The following is a 14,071-nucleotide window of genomic DNA, read 5'->3' as shown; positions in this document are numbered from 1 at the left end:
AGTTTAGCAGACTGACTCCCCATCACCGCCCCATCAACAGCATGTTGGCGCAGCCTCCTCCGTCCAGCTCTTCATCGTTCTCCCGCGTTTTTCTCACCCTTTCTCCCTGCCAGTAATGTCCCTCAGACCTCTAACCTCGCGCGCTGAGCTGTGAATTGACCCAGTTTTTCTTCCACCATTGCCTGTCTCTGTGTTTATCCTCCCGCCGATCAAGCCTCTCCCTCCCCACCGTTCTCGGAACCCGTACCGACTGCGCTTCCCTACATTTCCCAGCCAAAGCGGAGAAGAAAACATAACCTTTGACCGTGCGGTTTGACTCTGTGGACACGACCCCCTTTCTCTCGGGAGCTGCCTTGGTCTTTCCTGTTGCCGTTCGGTTTCTGTTCCTTCTGGGCTGTTCACGAGCTTATCAGGCAACCGTCGCCGACCAAAAATTTCGGGTATTTCAAGGACTCTCGCGGGGACAACGTGGATTGAAACCTCTAATAGGGGCTGGCCTCCCCGAGGGGGTCATCCCGTCAAGATAGCAGGGTCGCGATGGCTTCAGATCGCGACGCGAGACGCCATGATGGATGCTGGTTCGCAGCTGCTCCCCAACCGGGTCGCCCAGAACGATATCTCGGACGGTCGATTCGACAACATCGAAAATGGTATAATACATTCCGACGGCGTCCGCGAAGACGCAATTACTTTGGAGGTGGAATAGGATGGTCTATGGTGATAATGCTTGTGTTTTTGTCCGCGACGTACGCCGCTCTGTTGGAATTCGAGAATTGCCTGGATCCGGCCATCATCGATTCGAACCCTCAACAACTGCAGTTTGTTCCCCTCGATGTATCTGTTGGCTTCGATTTATCGAGTTCTGCCTATCCTCTTGATGTCACAGTCTATGGCAATGTGACCGGCACTGCTGATCGCAGCCCGGACTACCCGGCCCCTAGCGACCCCCGGTGGCAGGACCCGAATGAAACTGTCGGAAAGATCATTGATCTCGACGTGGGGAATAACAATTATGCGACTCTCATAGCCTCGGTTCAGGTTGTCAGCTTCAAGCCTTATTCCCAACCCTCGAGATTTTGTGATTCCATTACTCAAGGGGATTGTCCTCTGTCGCCCGTCTTCTATGCGAATGAGTGAGCTTCTTTTTAACCCCGAATGACTCTGCACTATTCTTAAACGAAGCTTTATACTAACCTGATTTCTCGCTGCCTGACAGGTCTAACCTCTCTTCTCTGCGGGCTTTCTCGATCCAACATGACATGTCTTCCTCCTACCGCTTCTCTACGCTACACACGACTCTCACAATCATATCTGGCAATGCGGCGGCGGATAGGCTAGGGTGCATTTCTATCAACATTACCCCGGACCTAGGGTCCACTGTTAAGAATGCCCTGGCCTTTGTCCCTCTCGCGATCCTCATTTTGGTCGGATTGGCTACGATTTCCTCCGCGATTTACAGCCCCTGGGGAACTACAGACCCCTTTCGTTGGACGAGCAACTACGGCCGCGATGAGGATGTTTTGCGGCTTGTGACTCCCGGGTTTGGAGATTGTCTTCAGTATATTCAGTTTGTTGTTCTGACAGGCGCGTTGTCACTCAACTATCCTGGCTATTACCAGCCAGCAGTAAGCCAGGCTGCTTGGTCGTCCCTCATGTTCAACCAAAGCTTCTTTGGATCTGAACACAATCCCGTGGTTGACGGTGTTTACGCTGTGAACGGCTCTCGTGGGTTGGACCGATTGGAGAAGTATGTCGGCATGGATGCAGCACGGGACGTGTGGCCAGCAATGATGGTCTGGCTGCTTGTGATTTTGGCAATAATCACACTTCTAATCCAGATCGCCTTCGCCTCTCGTTGGGCTTATCGTGAACTGGCTCGTGTCCCGGAAGAGGATCTCCGAGCCAAGAATATGCCTTTCACAGTCGGCAATGTCATTCGAATCGTCTATAACTATTTTTTTCTGCCACTCATCTCGCTTTCATTCTTCCAACTAATTATCGCCGGCGACTCTCCAGCATATAGTGTGGGCCTAGCCGGTGTTGTCATATTCATATTGATATGCTTTTCCATTTGGACTGTGCGGTTGATTTTCACGACCAGGCCGGTATCCTACCTCTTCGATGATCTCCCAACGGTGCTCCTATATGGGCCATTATACAACACTTTCTGTGATGATGCGGCATCCTTTGCTTCCATCCCGATCGTCATCTCATTTACGCGCGGAATCGCAATTGGTGCACTGCAGGCATCTGGTATTGCCCAGATTGTCCTCTTGGCCATTTGCGAGGTGGTCTCGGTTCTCACAATTCTCGCATTTCGGCCGTTCCCATCTCCATCCTCCATGAACCTATATCACATCTGCTTCTCGATTATCCGCTTCCTCACAATCCTGCTCAGCGTTGTCTTCGTTCCTTCCCTCGGTATTTCGCACGCAGCCCGAGCTTGGATCGGCTATGTAATCCTGTTTCTTCACGGCCTGGTTCTTGTTTTTGGTTTCTTCCTGAACGCGCTGCAGACTATCGTCGAGGTCGTAGCCCGTCTCCTTGGTGCCGGTGGCAATGAAGCTGGCGTTACTCGTGGTGGTCTTGTCAAGGTTCGTTTGTCCTCCAACATTCTTTCCTCCTTTACGGTGTCAGTTGTAGATGAAATTCCGATTTGCTAAGAAATAACTAGGTTTTTGGCATGCGTCAATTGTCGCGACGCAACCCAAGGCGCGATGTTGTGACCCGCCAAAGCATGGCGTCTGAAGCAGCGATGCTAGCACATATGGACGACAGACTTTCCTCTCAATTCGACGGGTCTCGACCAAGGAGCCTCTCAGGTAGCTCAGCCCTGCTCCTGAACCGGGCAGCGGCAAGTGACAGCAAGGGGAGTGGGATTTATGAGTTTGGAAGCACCCACAACAGATCCCACAGTCGGGCTAATAGCGCGGGCTTATATACTCCCACCACAATGGGCGGATTCCAAGGCTCTGGATATCAAACAACGGGAAGCAACTCACCGAAGATCGGTCCGGTTTTCTCCGTCCAGCCTCAAGATCCATATTACCGACCGCCTAGGCCCCGGAAAAGAATGACAGAACGGGGGTTCTCGGAAGATTCTGGTAGGCGAGGGTCATCTGGTGCCTTCCGAGACGTGAATTTTGCGGATACGGACGATGACGTTATTGAAGGCCCTTCAGTATCTAGAAGGGGGACACCAACTCCAGCCTATCTTCCCGCGCCTAAGGATGATCTGGACCTCGAAGATCCACGAAAGTCACGAAAAGATTATGCGGTGCGTGAAGTAGATTTCTATTATCGAGTTCGGGGTCCTCCCCTTTCACACACGGGCACTCGAAAATTAAAGACTGGACCTGCAGACCCTACGGGGCCGGTCTCGTCTGCAACTGGATTCTTCCGTAATCTACTCAGGGGGAAAACGAAGGAAAAAGGCAAAGGATTCGAAGTTGTCCGAAGCGCCAGAGCCCCTCCGCAGAGGCTTCCCCCAACGGAAGAGGATTTCCATGAGCCATACTCAGATGATCCTGTGACCCGATCAATCGCCCAGGGCAAGCGGCCGGAAAGCCCTCCGCGTCAAGATCAAGGTCCTAACGATGGCGATCAACCTGAGGAAATCCGGATTAGCCTGCCCCCAATCGATGCCGGGGGCACTATTGAGCTTCCAAGCCGTATGGGCTCCCGCCGAAGTGTGAAGACGCCGCCATTGGCACCAAAAACACCGTCGATCTCGAATGAAAGACGTGGGTCTCAGAGCGCGCTCGGGCAAGATGGGGATGAACTACCCAACGATGCATCCCTCTATCCTCCTGGCCAATCGACTGGCACCGCCCGACTGCCATTCAGCGCAAATAGTTCGCCGTCCCGGGATCGAAACTACTCACTTGCTTCTACCACCGCGTCGACATCATCCAGCCACCCCCGCGGGAACGACGGGACAGGCCAACCCCGTATTGGGCGCCCGTCAAGTGTAGGATATGTTGCTCAGCACCGTGCCCTAGACAACATCCATCGAGCTCATACCGACGAACCATCATTTACGGAAAGTGCTGCGGAGCTTGTGAATGAGACGTCTCGCGAAGAGGAACGTACCTGATTTCGTTGACGCCTCTTCGCATGAGACGTACTCTGGCGCTTTTTGGCGCGTCTCTTCTTGAGATGTATTTTGATTTAGCAGCGTATTGAATTTCCGCACTTATATGTCTATGTAATATCCACGTCACGAATCTCCTTGTTGTTTTTTTCCCTCAAAAGAAGCGATATCCCGGTGTCCATACATACTATAAATTATCCTTACTTTGTGTGCACTCTGATTTGCTCTGTTGGCTCACGAACACCCCATCCAGTATCTGTTGGGAGGCAACCTTGCGTGAACTGGATTCAAGGAATACTATTAGTCGAGGACTATTAGTCTTGTTCATACAAACATAATTCTTAACCTTGGCAACAACTTGCACGTTTTTTTTTTATAGATCTTGATTTGACACCTCATGCTGCCATATGAGGCTCCTGGGCGGACCAGGCAAGTGCTGGCTGGACCTGGCAAGGCTGCGGCTCAATAACCTAGGTATTCGGCAACGATAACACCGAAGGCCGGAAGGCCTTGATGGCAGGCATCGTAGTGTCGAGGTCTTCTGATCTCAGTGCTTGGAAGATCAGTCGGTACTTTTTGCAGGACCATTTCTCTGAATTCCCGGCTCCGCGCTGACAGCTCTCGCTGTCCCCGCGGCGATTTTTCGGGCACAGGCTGGTGGCGGTGATAAGACAAGTCACCTCCCCTGAGTCCAAGGGTGCTTCCATCTTCTTCCGTGTGATTTCTCTCGCCGACCCCGTCTTGATTTTCGCCTCTTGAGTCCCTGATCGCTTTCTTTTCCTCGCGTGGTGTTTCCCTGGTCCTATGGTCGCTGTGTGACCGTCACGAGACTCTCCCACCTGGCCAAGCAGTCAACAACACTGGCCGCTCTTATCGGGCCGACAGCTGCTGTCCCTCAAGTTATTCTTGTCTTTCCCAGACAATTACTCTCTCTCTCGTGCAGGTTCAATCTTCTAAACGCCGCTCCCAGCCCTCTCCCCTCTCGCAGTTGTGCAGTTACCCTCTGCTAGCGCCTGTCTTCTCGCTGTCCCATCCTGGAATCGTCGCGCCACCCATCGGTCGATGACCGTTCGTTGTGCAAACGACGGAGATTGGTCTCCTCTGTAGCGACAAGAAACACGCCGTCATCAGGCTCATCCTCCGTCGCCCATTTTTCCAAGTTTATGTCATCGTTATCGAGCTCTGGAGATTCCGCCCCCCCTCCGTCTACGATCACTACCACAAACTTCAGATTCCATGCGAGCCCGGAGAATCTAGGGATACGCGAGGCTGGTCCTGCATTGGATTCTCGTGTGGAAAGGAGAAGGTGTACACTCTCTGGACCCGATAGGAAGAGGAGACTGGTCGACCCAGAGGCTGTTGCTGCTGGGCCGAGCTATGCTCGGCCCCCGGTGGTAGCGTCAAGCAGCAGAGCGGAAATGGATAGCAGGCCTATCCCCAATCATTCACACGTACAGCCGGATATCTACTTACCCGGCTCCTCCTATGAAACCCCGATCGACCTATCTTCTTCACCTCCGGAAGCGACTACTCAGAGAGCCCTTGAGCGCCGTCGAAGCTCACTATCTCGCGGTAACAGCCAATATGTTGATTCTATACGGCCACAATGGCAGCCGGACTCGGAAGTTACGGAATGCCCTATTTGCGGGACAGCATTTAGCTTTTGGTATAGGAAACACCATTGCCGGAAGTGCGGCCGAGTGGTCTGCGCGTCTTGTTCGCCCCATCGGATTACGATTCCGCGGCAATACATTGTCCACCCCCCTCAGCCAAACCGTCCAAGCGCCTCGGCCTTCGCACATCGCGCTACGCAAATAGTCAATCTCGAGAGCGAGGAGCCCACACAGTTGACGGCAGCTCTCAACCCAGCTCTTGGCGGTGGTGAAGAAGTGCGGCTCTGTAATCCTTGTGTTCCTGACCCGAACCCTGAGCCGCCTCTTGGATACCCCCCTGTTCGACCACCTGGCGAACTAGGATCTGGCGCCGGTTGGTCGCGGCACCGGTCGTATCATTCGGTGTCGACTCCACTCAGACAGCATCCATACACATCGATCGTAAGTTCATATCTATCTCATAACGTCAATCGGAGGCTTACAAACAATGTGTCAACTATAGCCTGATAGCTTCACCTCGAGACCAACCCGGAGGACCTTCGGATCAAGCGACTATCCTGCATTTACTGGTTTCGGCGGTGCACACGCCCCAACGTTTCAAGGACGCCCTATAAACTACGGCTCAATGTCGAGTGGCCGCTTACCTCCACCTTTGAGCGCAGCGAGACCCTCGTCCCGTAATCCCTATGCGGGTCAGTCGAGCTCTCCGCCTGACCCCTCCGCGGCATCCACAAGTATGCCTCGTGCGCTGCGTGGTTCATACCCACGACCTTCCCAGCTCATTGATGAGTGCGATCTTTGCCCGATATGCGATAACCCACTACCCCCCATCGGCCCGAATGGGAACGAGGATGCTCGAGAATCCCACATCCGGAGCTGTATCGAGAGCCACGGTCGTCCGCCCAGCGGCAGCCCAGTCTCGCCGCCTCAGCTTCCCGTTCGAATGCTGGCCTTTGCCGCAACAGAGAAAGATTGTATTGGGCAAGATGGTACGGAGCAGGAATGTACCATCTGTATGGAAGAATACGAGGTGGGCCAGTCCTTGGTACGCCTCGAGTGCTTGTGCAAATTCCACAAGAGGTGTATCGTGGAGTGGTTTGAGCGGAAGAAAGAATGTCCTGTGCACAAGACGTCCTAGGACACTTGTCGGTCCTTGTTATCTACCAGGGTTTTGTTCTGGTTTCCCTCGTTCTGCCTTCCCTAGGCGTACCTACACTGCTCTCTGTTTGTTGGCTCTTTGGAGTATATATGATCCCCCATCTACGTTTTAGCCGGCGTTTGTTTTGCTCCGCCTTCCATACCCTCCCTTTCCTGGCTCTGGCTTGGTACTTCTCCTTATATGCACTGGCGTTTTCGCGCAGGCGTGGCATTTCCAAAGGCATTCGATGATTCTCTCCCTCTCTGCACCGGCTGTGCTAGACATTCATGACTCGTATTTGTAAATCTAAGTCCAACAGTACTCTGTATGCTCCAAAACCCCTTCTGGAAGCTCTCGAGGCAGATGGTTTGGGGCCAGATCGCATGATTGGCTACCGAGTACGAAGCTCCATCCCAACCTCGCGCCCTTCGTAAACTGCCTCATCCTGGAGCAATCCTGCTAAATTTCCATCCAGAGGCCTTCGAATCGGTCAAGAAGAAGGGACGTTGTCATTTGGAGGAAAGTTTTTCCCTTTTTTCTTGTCCAACCCACCGGCAGGACCTCGCTTTATCAGATCCTTCTCGCGTGGTCGGCGATCGGAGCTCAAATTGCCGTCTGCCCGACCGTGACAGCAGCAACGCTTCGACCCGCCCCAATCGATATTCTTAATTATTCTCCGGGGACTTGCTAGCTGTTCACTGCTAGGTATGCTTAACGGTGGTGTTTCGAAGCTTTCCTCCGGCCGCTTTGTTGCTGGATAGCCATGAAGATGGTTAGGCTGACATCCGCTGCTTGCTTCAGAGTCCCCGCAGTCGATGGAGATTGATCCACGATTGAACTCGGGGAGGGAGACGGCCTCTTCGGAGAGCACGGAATCCGGTAGGTCGTACACCCCAGCTCCGATATCACCATCGGCTAATGCGTTTGCTTGGTCGGTGCACATAGCCTCCGATTATCCAGAGCCCCCTCCTCAGCCTGCTCCCCAGCAGCCCTCCTCGACCGCTCCGACCTCGTATGGGACCCAGTCCTCTCAACAATATACCCTCCGTGCCACCTCCCCGCATCTCGACTCAACCGACCCCAATGATCCATACTCTGACCTGAAAAGGCCGCGAGCCTGTGAAGCTTGCCGCCAGCTCAAAGTCCGCTGCGAACCCGACCTCGTCAATCCAGATGAACCGTGCAAGCGGTGCGCCAAGGCGGGGAGGTCGTGTATCGTCACCCTCCCGACTCGCAAGCGCCAGAAGAAGACAGATAGCCGGGTTGCGGAGCTGGAGCGTAAGATCGACGCGTTAACGGCGACTCTACAGACTTCACAGAAGGTCGACGCGCTTCTACCGTCGAATAGCAACGCGCAGGCGCCCTCATCCCGGGATGAACATGTGGGACGTCGATGGTTGGTTTCAGGGCAGGGCGGATCGAACCGCTCTCTGCCTCCTCCGGCGAACCAGGGAAGTAAGCGACATGCCAGTGGGGAGGTCAAGGAAACGGGCGACACTCGGAGTCTCTCGACACAGTCGCATGCGAGCAACCCTAGTCCAATCGCGGAGCAAACAGGCGATGCTGGTGCTAGAGCATGGCGCTCTTCATGGTCCGCTCCAACGCCGGGCGACAAGGAGACGAGCAAAGGTCCTGATATCATCGATAGAGGTCTTGTGAGCCCGGCGCTTGCCCTAGAATCGTTTAATCGGTATGTGGACTCTATGTCTGGCCACATACCGATGGTGGTCTTCCCGCCCTGTATCCAGATGAGTGAGGTCCGAAAGAATCGGCCAGTTCTGTTCCACGCCATAGTCGCCGTCGCGGTCGGTCGTTTCGAGCCGAGTGTGCAGCATACACTTCTGCTAGAACTGTACAAGACGATAGCGGAGCGGGTGATCGTGAAGGGCGAAAAGTCACTTGACCTGGTGCAAGCGCTTCTTGTATCTTGTGCCTTCTACACGCCCCCGGAAAATTTCGAAGAGATCAAGTTCTATCAGCTGGCGCAGCTGGCCGTGGCCGTTGGGATGGACATAGGAATGAACCGAAAATCGTCCAATAAGATAAAACCATTCAATCTTCTTCGTGACGTCGTGAAACACCCACCAGTTACAAATCCTGACTCTCCAGAGGTGAGGCGTGCTTGGCTTGGGTGTTATTTCGTGTCTGTCCAGTAAGTTGCCTTCATCCTCGGGGAAGAGCTGTGTCTGAATTGATTAGAACTTCGAGCGCTTTGAGACGGCCGATCCTTCTTCGGTGGCTTCCATACATGGATGAGTGTGTTGATATTCTGGAAAACTCACCTGATGCCCTGCCATCGGATAAGGTGATGATACAATGGGCTAAATTGGCGCGCATAATTGAAGAAATTAGTGCCCGGTTCTTTGCCGATGATTTGGGAGCGAGTTTATCATTCTACGAATCTAAATCTCAGTTCACCCTCAAGGCTTTTGAGAAGCAGCTGGAACAATGGAAGAAGGAGGTTCTCCACAATTACAACACAGGTACGGACTCCTACTGTTCTAAAGCTATGTCACTAACAGCATTCAGCTTTAATGGTCCAAGCGGAAGCTATCGTCAACATCTATCTTCATGAAAATGCTATGTCTCTGGATAGTCCTGACGAAGAGAGCAAGGATCCAGATGCAGATATCTCTAGCCCAAACACAGCGGCTCGCATAAGTGCCCTCAGCGCCACTCTCACATCCATACACCAATCTATCGATACCATTTGCTCCATTCCCGTTGAAGAACTACTCAACATACCTACCGTCGCTCTGGCTCGGACGGCCTTTGCCATTGTTGCTTTAATCAAACTTTACTCGATCGTGACAGTTCCCAACGCATATATTGGGCAGGTTATCGAACCCCGCAACTTGAAAGTGGAAAGTTATCTGGATAAAGTAATTGCACACTACACAGCCGCGGGTAACCTTCCCGGCGGTGTCACTCCGGGCAAGTTCTCTAACGTCTTGTCCATGTTGCGGGAATGGTTTAAGTCCCGCAAAGACCAGCATGGTGTCTTGCATGAGTCCTTCCAAACTTCCCGAAAGGGAGAACCAGTGATGGTCCCTCAACCAGGTTCGAGTCAGGTATGCCCAACTCTCTTCTCTCTGCCACTTGCGTACAGTTCTAACTGCCACCAGGCCTCCAACATCCCCCAACCAGCCACTCCACTCCACCTTCTCAGCGAAGTCGCCACAGGCGACCCCAAGAACCGGTCCAGTTCATCCCAGCAACAACACCCACAACAGCCATACGCAACAGGCTTCCCTCAAGACTCGCTCCCACAACAATCCCCAGACCTCCTCTCCCAAACTCTCCCGCCCTGCATGGCATTAAACCCCAACCCCAACGCCTGCCCCCCCGCAACGGCCGCGACCCCATCCACAGCCACTCAATCCGACTCCGCCTGGGCCCCCTACGCATCGCAACGCCAGTTCTACCCGTCTCCGTTCGACTCATCCGCGTCCCCCAACCAGCAAGCCGCTACTGCCTCCGGCTTCCCCGACCTCTCCTCCGGGAGTAATGGGATGATGATGTCGACGCCCGGTGTCTTTGCGCCGGAGCTGGGCATCCAGGTTAATTACTCCGATCCGAACCTGTTTGCGTTCTATGAGTTGATTGGCGACGGGGTGCTGAATTTTCCGCTCCCGCCTGAGGGGAGTGGGTATTTCTAATATCTCATATATATCTATCATGATATATGGGTGTAATATTATTTATAAGATAAGGTAGGTATATCGATATATATATGTCGCTTGAGACGTATATGAAGCAAATACATCTCCGCTTAGTGAGCTGGTCTCGGTGAAGTTGTGTACGATACTATAAGGTAGACTTGCCGATTGTTAATAAACAAATCCCCTCTACACAGCTTGCGATAGCTGGAGCCGAATAGGCCAGTGTTTACTTTCCCTTCTTTAAAAAGCAGGATGACTATCCCACCGTATCGTTGTGGAATTAGAGTCGCCCATATCTAGAATTCCCGTTGAGATAAGAAGCCATTGTGATACGAACAATTGAGCCTTTCCGTCTATGGCTCGTTCAGAAGTTGGGATCAGGGCCTTTACTACTGTCCTACGGGAGGAATACAAGAAAATCTTCTATTCGAAGAAGGAGATTCGTTTCGTAAGATTGGGGAATGCGAGCATAACGCTCGCATCTTGTAATCATCGATGTCTCGACGATTCCTATCTTTGTCCGGCAAGTTGTAGGCATCCGGGTGCTTGTCCAGCACCTCTACGACGATATATCCTTAGCTGGAAATTGAGACGGACAAGGACAAGAAAGAGGAGGAGGGCCTTCCGACTCGGAGGTGTATAATGGTGGTATGGCGTGGGGGCTGGAAGGTACGCCGTATCTCCTCTTTCTCTAGGTCACTCTGTGGCTGTCTCAGCTCAAAAGACAAAGGCTGTGGAAGCTTGCTCCCAAACCCCGAAAATGAGAGTTGGCTTTGAGCGTTGGATTCAGTGGATGTCTTCTGTCATGACACAGACAGCGGCGGGAAGCCTCGGTCCCCGCCGGTGGGAGGATTTCCTGAGGTTGTTGGTTTCGATCGGTTGAGAATGTGATGTGAAGGTTAGGATTGGGTAAGATGCCACTCTTGCCCAAGCCTTTGAGCGACAAATCCCCAGGGCCATCCGTTTTCTGCTTCTGTCTTTCGAAGCAAATCCAGAAGAGACCGTTGCGCCAGTGGGTCACGGACCCAAGAGCCACCTGGACGACAAAATTTAGCGACTTGTGCACATAGGACTAAGTCAAGTTACTTCAGACAGGAGGAAATCCTACAAGCAGATAATGCATGGCAAGCCATGACGCGGGCAGAGGCGTCGCCGTCACTCGAGAGAGCAATGCCGAAAATAATGCCTAGATTCTGGGCGACTTCGTCCTAGAAAGGGATCACAATTAGCATGTACTCCTTGCTTCGCCGTTCTGTGCATGTTTTCCAAACGTGAGGACGCTCAGATAACTCAAGGGTACTGGTTGACTAACCTCCATTTTATTTGTATCCCCACTCAGACCAGACCCCGCGTACGTGTTTCGTAGCTCATACTCTTGCAACAAAGCCTTTGCCATGCAGATGTGTTGTATTGCAGTGGCTACGGCCAAAAATCAGCAGGAACTAACAGGAACATGCCATAGATGGGCCTACCGTATAATGATTTGGTATACCAAACGACAGGATAGGGTCTCCCTATTCTCGGATCAGCAAGTGAAGAATGCAATGGCCGGAAGCCATCTGGTTTCCGGGTCTCCCAAATATCGATCTTCTGTTTCAAGGCTCTTCCATTTGCTGCGATCACGTGAGGGTCGTGTATGCCGTAGCAGTGGTTTATCGTTTCAGCCAGAAGCCATACCGCTCGATGGGCCCAGTCGCGGTCGGTTTGGGATACTCGTTGTGTCCACATGAGCTGAAGTTTTTCGCCAAATGGACTGAGAGTTAGACGCAGTGGTTTTTGGGACGTCAGCGCGAATTGGATATCCTGCATCACGAACACCCAAAACGACGCTTCTGCAAGGCCGCCAGAGACTGCACAGTCAACCTGGGAACTTATGTATACTGATCCAGCTAGTAGATGACGCTGTGAGTCGTTTGATGGAGCATGGGCTGTTCAACATTAGAGTCGCTTTACCTAGGTACAACATCTCGAACTTGGACATACAAGAGATCTGTTCAAAGAAGCGCAGTATAACGGTAGATGCCAGAAGAATTTCAAGCCCTATCTTGGACTCCCAGTTTCCCAGACCGGGAAGGAGTATAGCAATGCATTTTTCATGGTATTCGTCCGCAGTATTCGGTGGAACGAGATTCGTCGTATGGGAAAGGTGGCGAGCAGCCGTGGCTAAGCAGGCGTAAAGCAAAAGAGGGTATGAAGGTGCACGCTCCACCACATCCGTCGAGAACCGCCTTTCGTAGTCACAGGAATCGAGCTGAAAGCCACAGATTAGCCATACTGTCAGTAGAGCTGGGGGGAATGAGGTGAAGCACCCAAGGACCGAGGGTCTTTTGAAAGTGCCGGAGAAGGAAAGCTTCGTTGAAGTCAGCCAGCCGTGGATGATCGCGAGACGAGCTTGGCGATAAGAGCGAGTCCATCGACTGTGTTCGTGAATGTGGAACAATGCGTGACGGTTCAGCGTTGCCTGGGGGGAGCGTTTGCGCGGGTGATGCGATTGAGGGTAGGGTAGATGTTGAGGTAGTAGTGAATCGAGCCCTATGAGCTCCTCTCGGATGTATTGGTGACGCTTCCGCAGAGACGACGTGGTACTCGGAGGCTGTTTGGTCTGTCTCGTCCTCGAAGAACACTGAAGCGCCGTTAGGACCGGGTATAGGGGGGGGAAGTCCACTCTACCAAAGTGTCCGGCTTTCGAGACACAGACAGGACACTTACAATCGGACGGCAAAGCAACCCAAACTTGGTCATCCGGAAAGGTTAGGTCGGTTTCTCCGTAGCGAGGCGGGCCCTTAGTTCGCATGGACGGGTTCTGGCCGTGTCGGAATGTGATCTCCTCCGGCCTTGCGGGCGCGGGGATACACTGTCGCCCTGACCGTTGACAGCGGAGACACTCGGTGCCGGTCTTGTCACCTGCACAGTCGTGTTAGATAATGATACCATTGAACAACGAGCCTCCAAGACGTAGACTGACATTTAAGATGGCGTTGGCGACAGGTAAGGCTGGAAGGGTGAAAGGAGAGTTAGAGCTAACGGAACCTCAACGGTGCATGCTTCTCAGGTCGAGGTCTCCTACTCACCATCCCCTCATCACGTTATCGGCAGCTTAGTGGTCGGCTGAGAATGGAAAGATCCATGGGGAGGGGGGAACCATCAACGCTGAATTGACATTTAAGAAGAAATCCGGAAGAAGCAAACCCATTTCTGAAACATAGCAAAAGGGCTCGAGAGACCAGGAGGAAAATAAGAATGCAGAGGAAGGATGCCCGAAGAATGAGAGGCACAGAGGATGTTGATGCAGCTGAACGCATTGTGACAGTGATTGCGATGGGCGAAGAAACGGCCAACGGCTCGACTGTGGAGGAACGGTTCATGCAAAAGTGGAGCCGTTGAACTGGCATCAAGAACCGAAAGCTCTCGGAAAGCAAATGCACCATGCCTGGGAGAGGAAGAGAACGAGAGCGGGGAGGAAGATCTTTTCCTCTGGAAGGACTCCTGCCGAAACGAGCACTCTCGTACCCTCAGGGGGAGATGGTTCTTCGATTGACTTCCCATCCACATGGCAATTCTTGAG

At 52.8% G+C, this 14,071-nt stretch overlaps 4 protein-coding genes across 4 annotated transcripts; 3 read left to right on the top strand and 1 right to left on the bottom strand.

Annotated features, from left to right (window-relative positions):
• The first annotated feature begins 327 nt into the window (after positions 1-327).
• On the top strand, positions 328-4,330 carry BJX67DRAFT_197689 (uncharacterized protein). Its single transcript, XM_071025413.1, has 3 exons — positions 328-1,133; positions 1,217-2,594; positions 2,675-4,330. The coding sequence occupies exons 1-3, from the start codon at positions 538-540 to the stop codon at positions 4,094-4,096; spliced, it is 3,396 nt and encodes a 1,131-aa protein (XP_070883935.1). The 5' UTR covers positions 328-537; the 3' UTR covers positions 4,097-4,330.
• A 698-nt stretch (positions 4,331-5,028) lies between these two features.
• Positions 5,029-6,909, top strand: BJX67DRAFT_197875 (phosphatidylinositol-3-phosphate-binding ubiquitin-protein ligase). The gene is made up of 2 exons (XM_071025416.1): positions 5,029-6,147; positions 6,209-6,909. The coding sequence occupies exons 1-2, from the start codon at positions 5,257-5,259 to the stop codon at positions 6,842-6,844; spliced, it is 1,527 nt and encodes a 508-aa protein (XP_070883934.1). The 5' UTR covers positions 5,029-5,256; the 3' UTR covers positions 6,845-6,909.
• Positions 6,910-7,369: 460 nt separating this feature from the next.
• On the top strand, positions 7,370-10,729 carry BJX67DRAFT_360191 (putative C6 transcription factor (War1)). Its single transcript, XM_071029738.1, has 5 exons — positions 7,370-7,723; positions 7,790-8,996; positions 9,044-9,327; positions 9,374-9,915; positions 9,970-10,729. Exons 1-5 carry the CDS (start codon positions 7,660-7,662, stop codon positions 10,501-10,503), a joined length of 2,631 nt encoding a protein of 876 aa, XP_070883933.1. The 5' UTR covers positions 7,370-7,659; the 3' UTR covers positions 10,504-10,729.
• A 548-nt stretch (positions 10,730-11,277) lies between these two features.
• On the bottom strand, positions 11,278-13,756 carry BJX67DRAFT_197623 (uncharacterized protein). The gene is made up of 9 exons (XM_071025412.1): positions 13,578-13,756; positions 13,472-13,500; positions 13,216-13,410; positions 12,816-13,129; positions 12,490-12,757; positions 11,979-12,434; positions 11,819-11,925; positions 11,615-11,714; positions 11,278-11,542 (listed from the first exon to the last, which is right to left on the bottom strand). Exons 1-9 carry the CDS (start codon positions 13,586-13,588, stop codon positions 11,406-11,408), a joined length of 1,617 nt encoding a protein of 538 aa, XP_070883932.1. The 5' UTR covers positions 13,589-13,756; the 3' UTR covers positions 11,278-11,405.
• Between the last annotated feature and the right edge of the window lie 315 nt (positions 13,757-14,071).

Source organism: Aspergillus lucknowensis (assembly GCF_044049455.1).
Source record: "Aspergillus lucknowensis strain CBS 449.75 chromosome Unknown BJX67scaffold_36, whole genome shotgun sequence".
NCBI classification, from domain to species: Eukaryota; Fungi; Ascomycota; class Eurotiomycetes; order Eurotiales; family Aspergillaceae; genus Aspergillus; species Aspergillus lucknowensis.
Note: the sequence above shows the minus strand (reverse complement) of the source record. Positions and strands in the feature narration are given on the sequence as shown.

Bases quoted from the DNA above. Each gene is read 5' to 3' on its own strand.
- BJX67DRAFT_197689 (XM_071025413.1), top strand. From the start codon at position 538: ATGGCTTCAGATCGCGACGCGAGACGCCATGATGGATGCTGGTTCGCA. The intron at 1,134-1,216 runs GTGAGCTTCTTT...GCTGCCTGACAG, and splicing joins CCCGTCTTCTATGCGAATGA to GTCTAACCTCTCTTCTCTGC. The intron at 2,595-2,674 runs GTTCGTTTGTCC...AGAAATAACTAG, and splicing joins CTCGTGGTGGTCTTGTCAAG to GTTTTTGGCATGCGTCAATT.
- BJX67DRAFT_197875 (XM_071025416.1), top strand. From the start codon at position 5,257: ATGTCATCGTTATCGAGCTCTGGAGATTCCGCCCCCCCTCCGTCTACG. The intron at 6,148-6,208 runs GTAAGTTCATAT...TGTCAACTATAG, and splicing joins AGCATCCATACACATCGATC to CCTGATAGCTTCACCTCGAG.
- BJX67DRAFT_360191 (XM_071029738.1), top strand. From the start codon at position 7,660: ATGGAGATTGATCCACGATTGAACTCGGGGAGGGAGACGGCCTCTTCG. The intron at 7,724-7,789 runs GTAGGTCGTACA...CGGTGCACATAG, and splicing joins TTCGGAGAGCACGGAATCCG to CCTCCGATTATCCAGAGCCC. The intron at 9,328-9,373 runs GTACGGACTCCT...AACAGCATTCAG, and splicing joins TCTCCACAATTACAACACAG to CTTTAATGGTCCAAGCGGAA.
- BJX67DRAFT_197623 (XM_071025412.1), bottom strand. The intron at 13,130-13,215 runs GTAAGTGTCCTG...ACGGCGCTTCAG, and splicing joins GGTTGCTTTGCCGTCCGATT to TGTTCTTCGAGGACGAGACA. The intron at 11,543-11,614 runs GTAGGATTTCCT...TTTGTCGTCCAG, and splicing joins TTGCCATGCATTATCTGCTT to GTGGCTCTTGGGTCCGTGAC.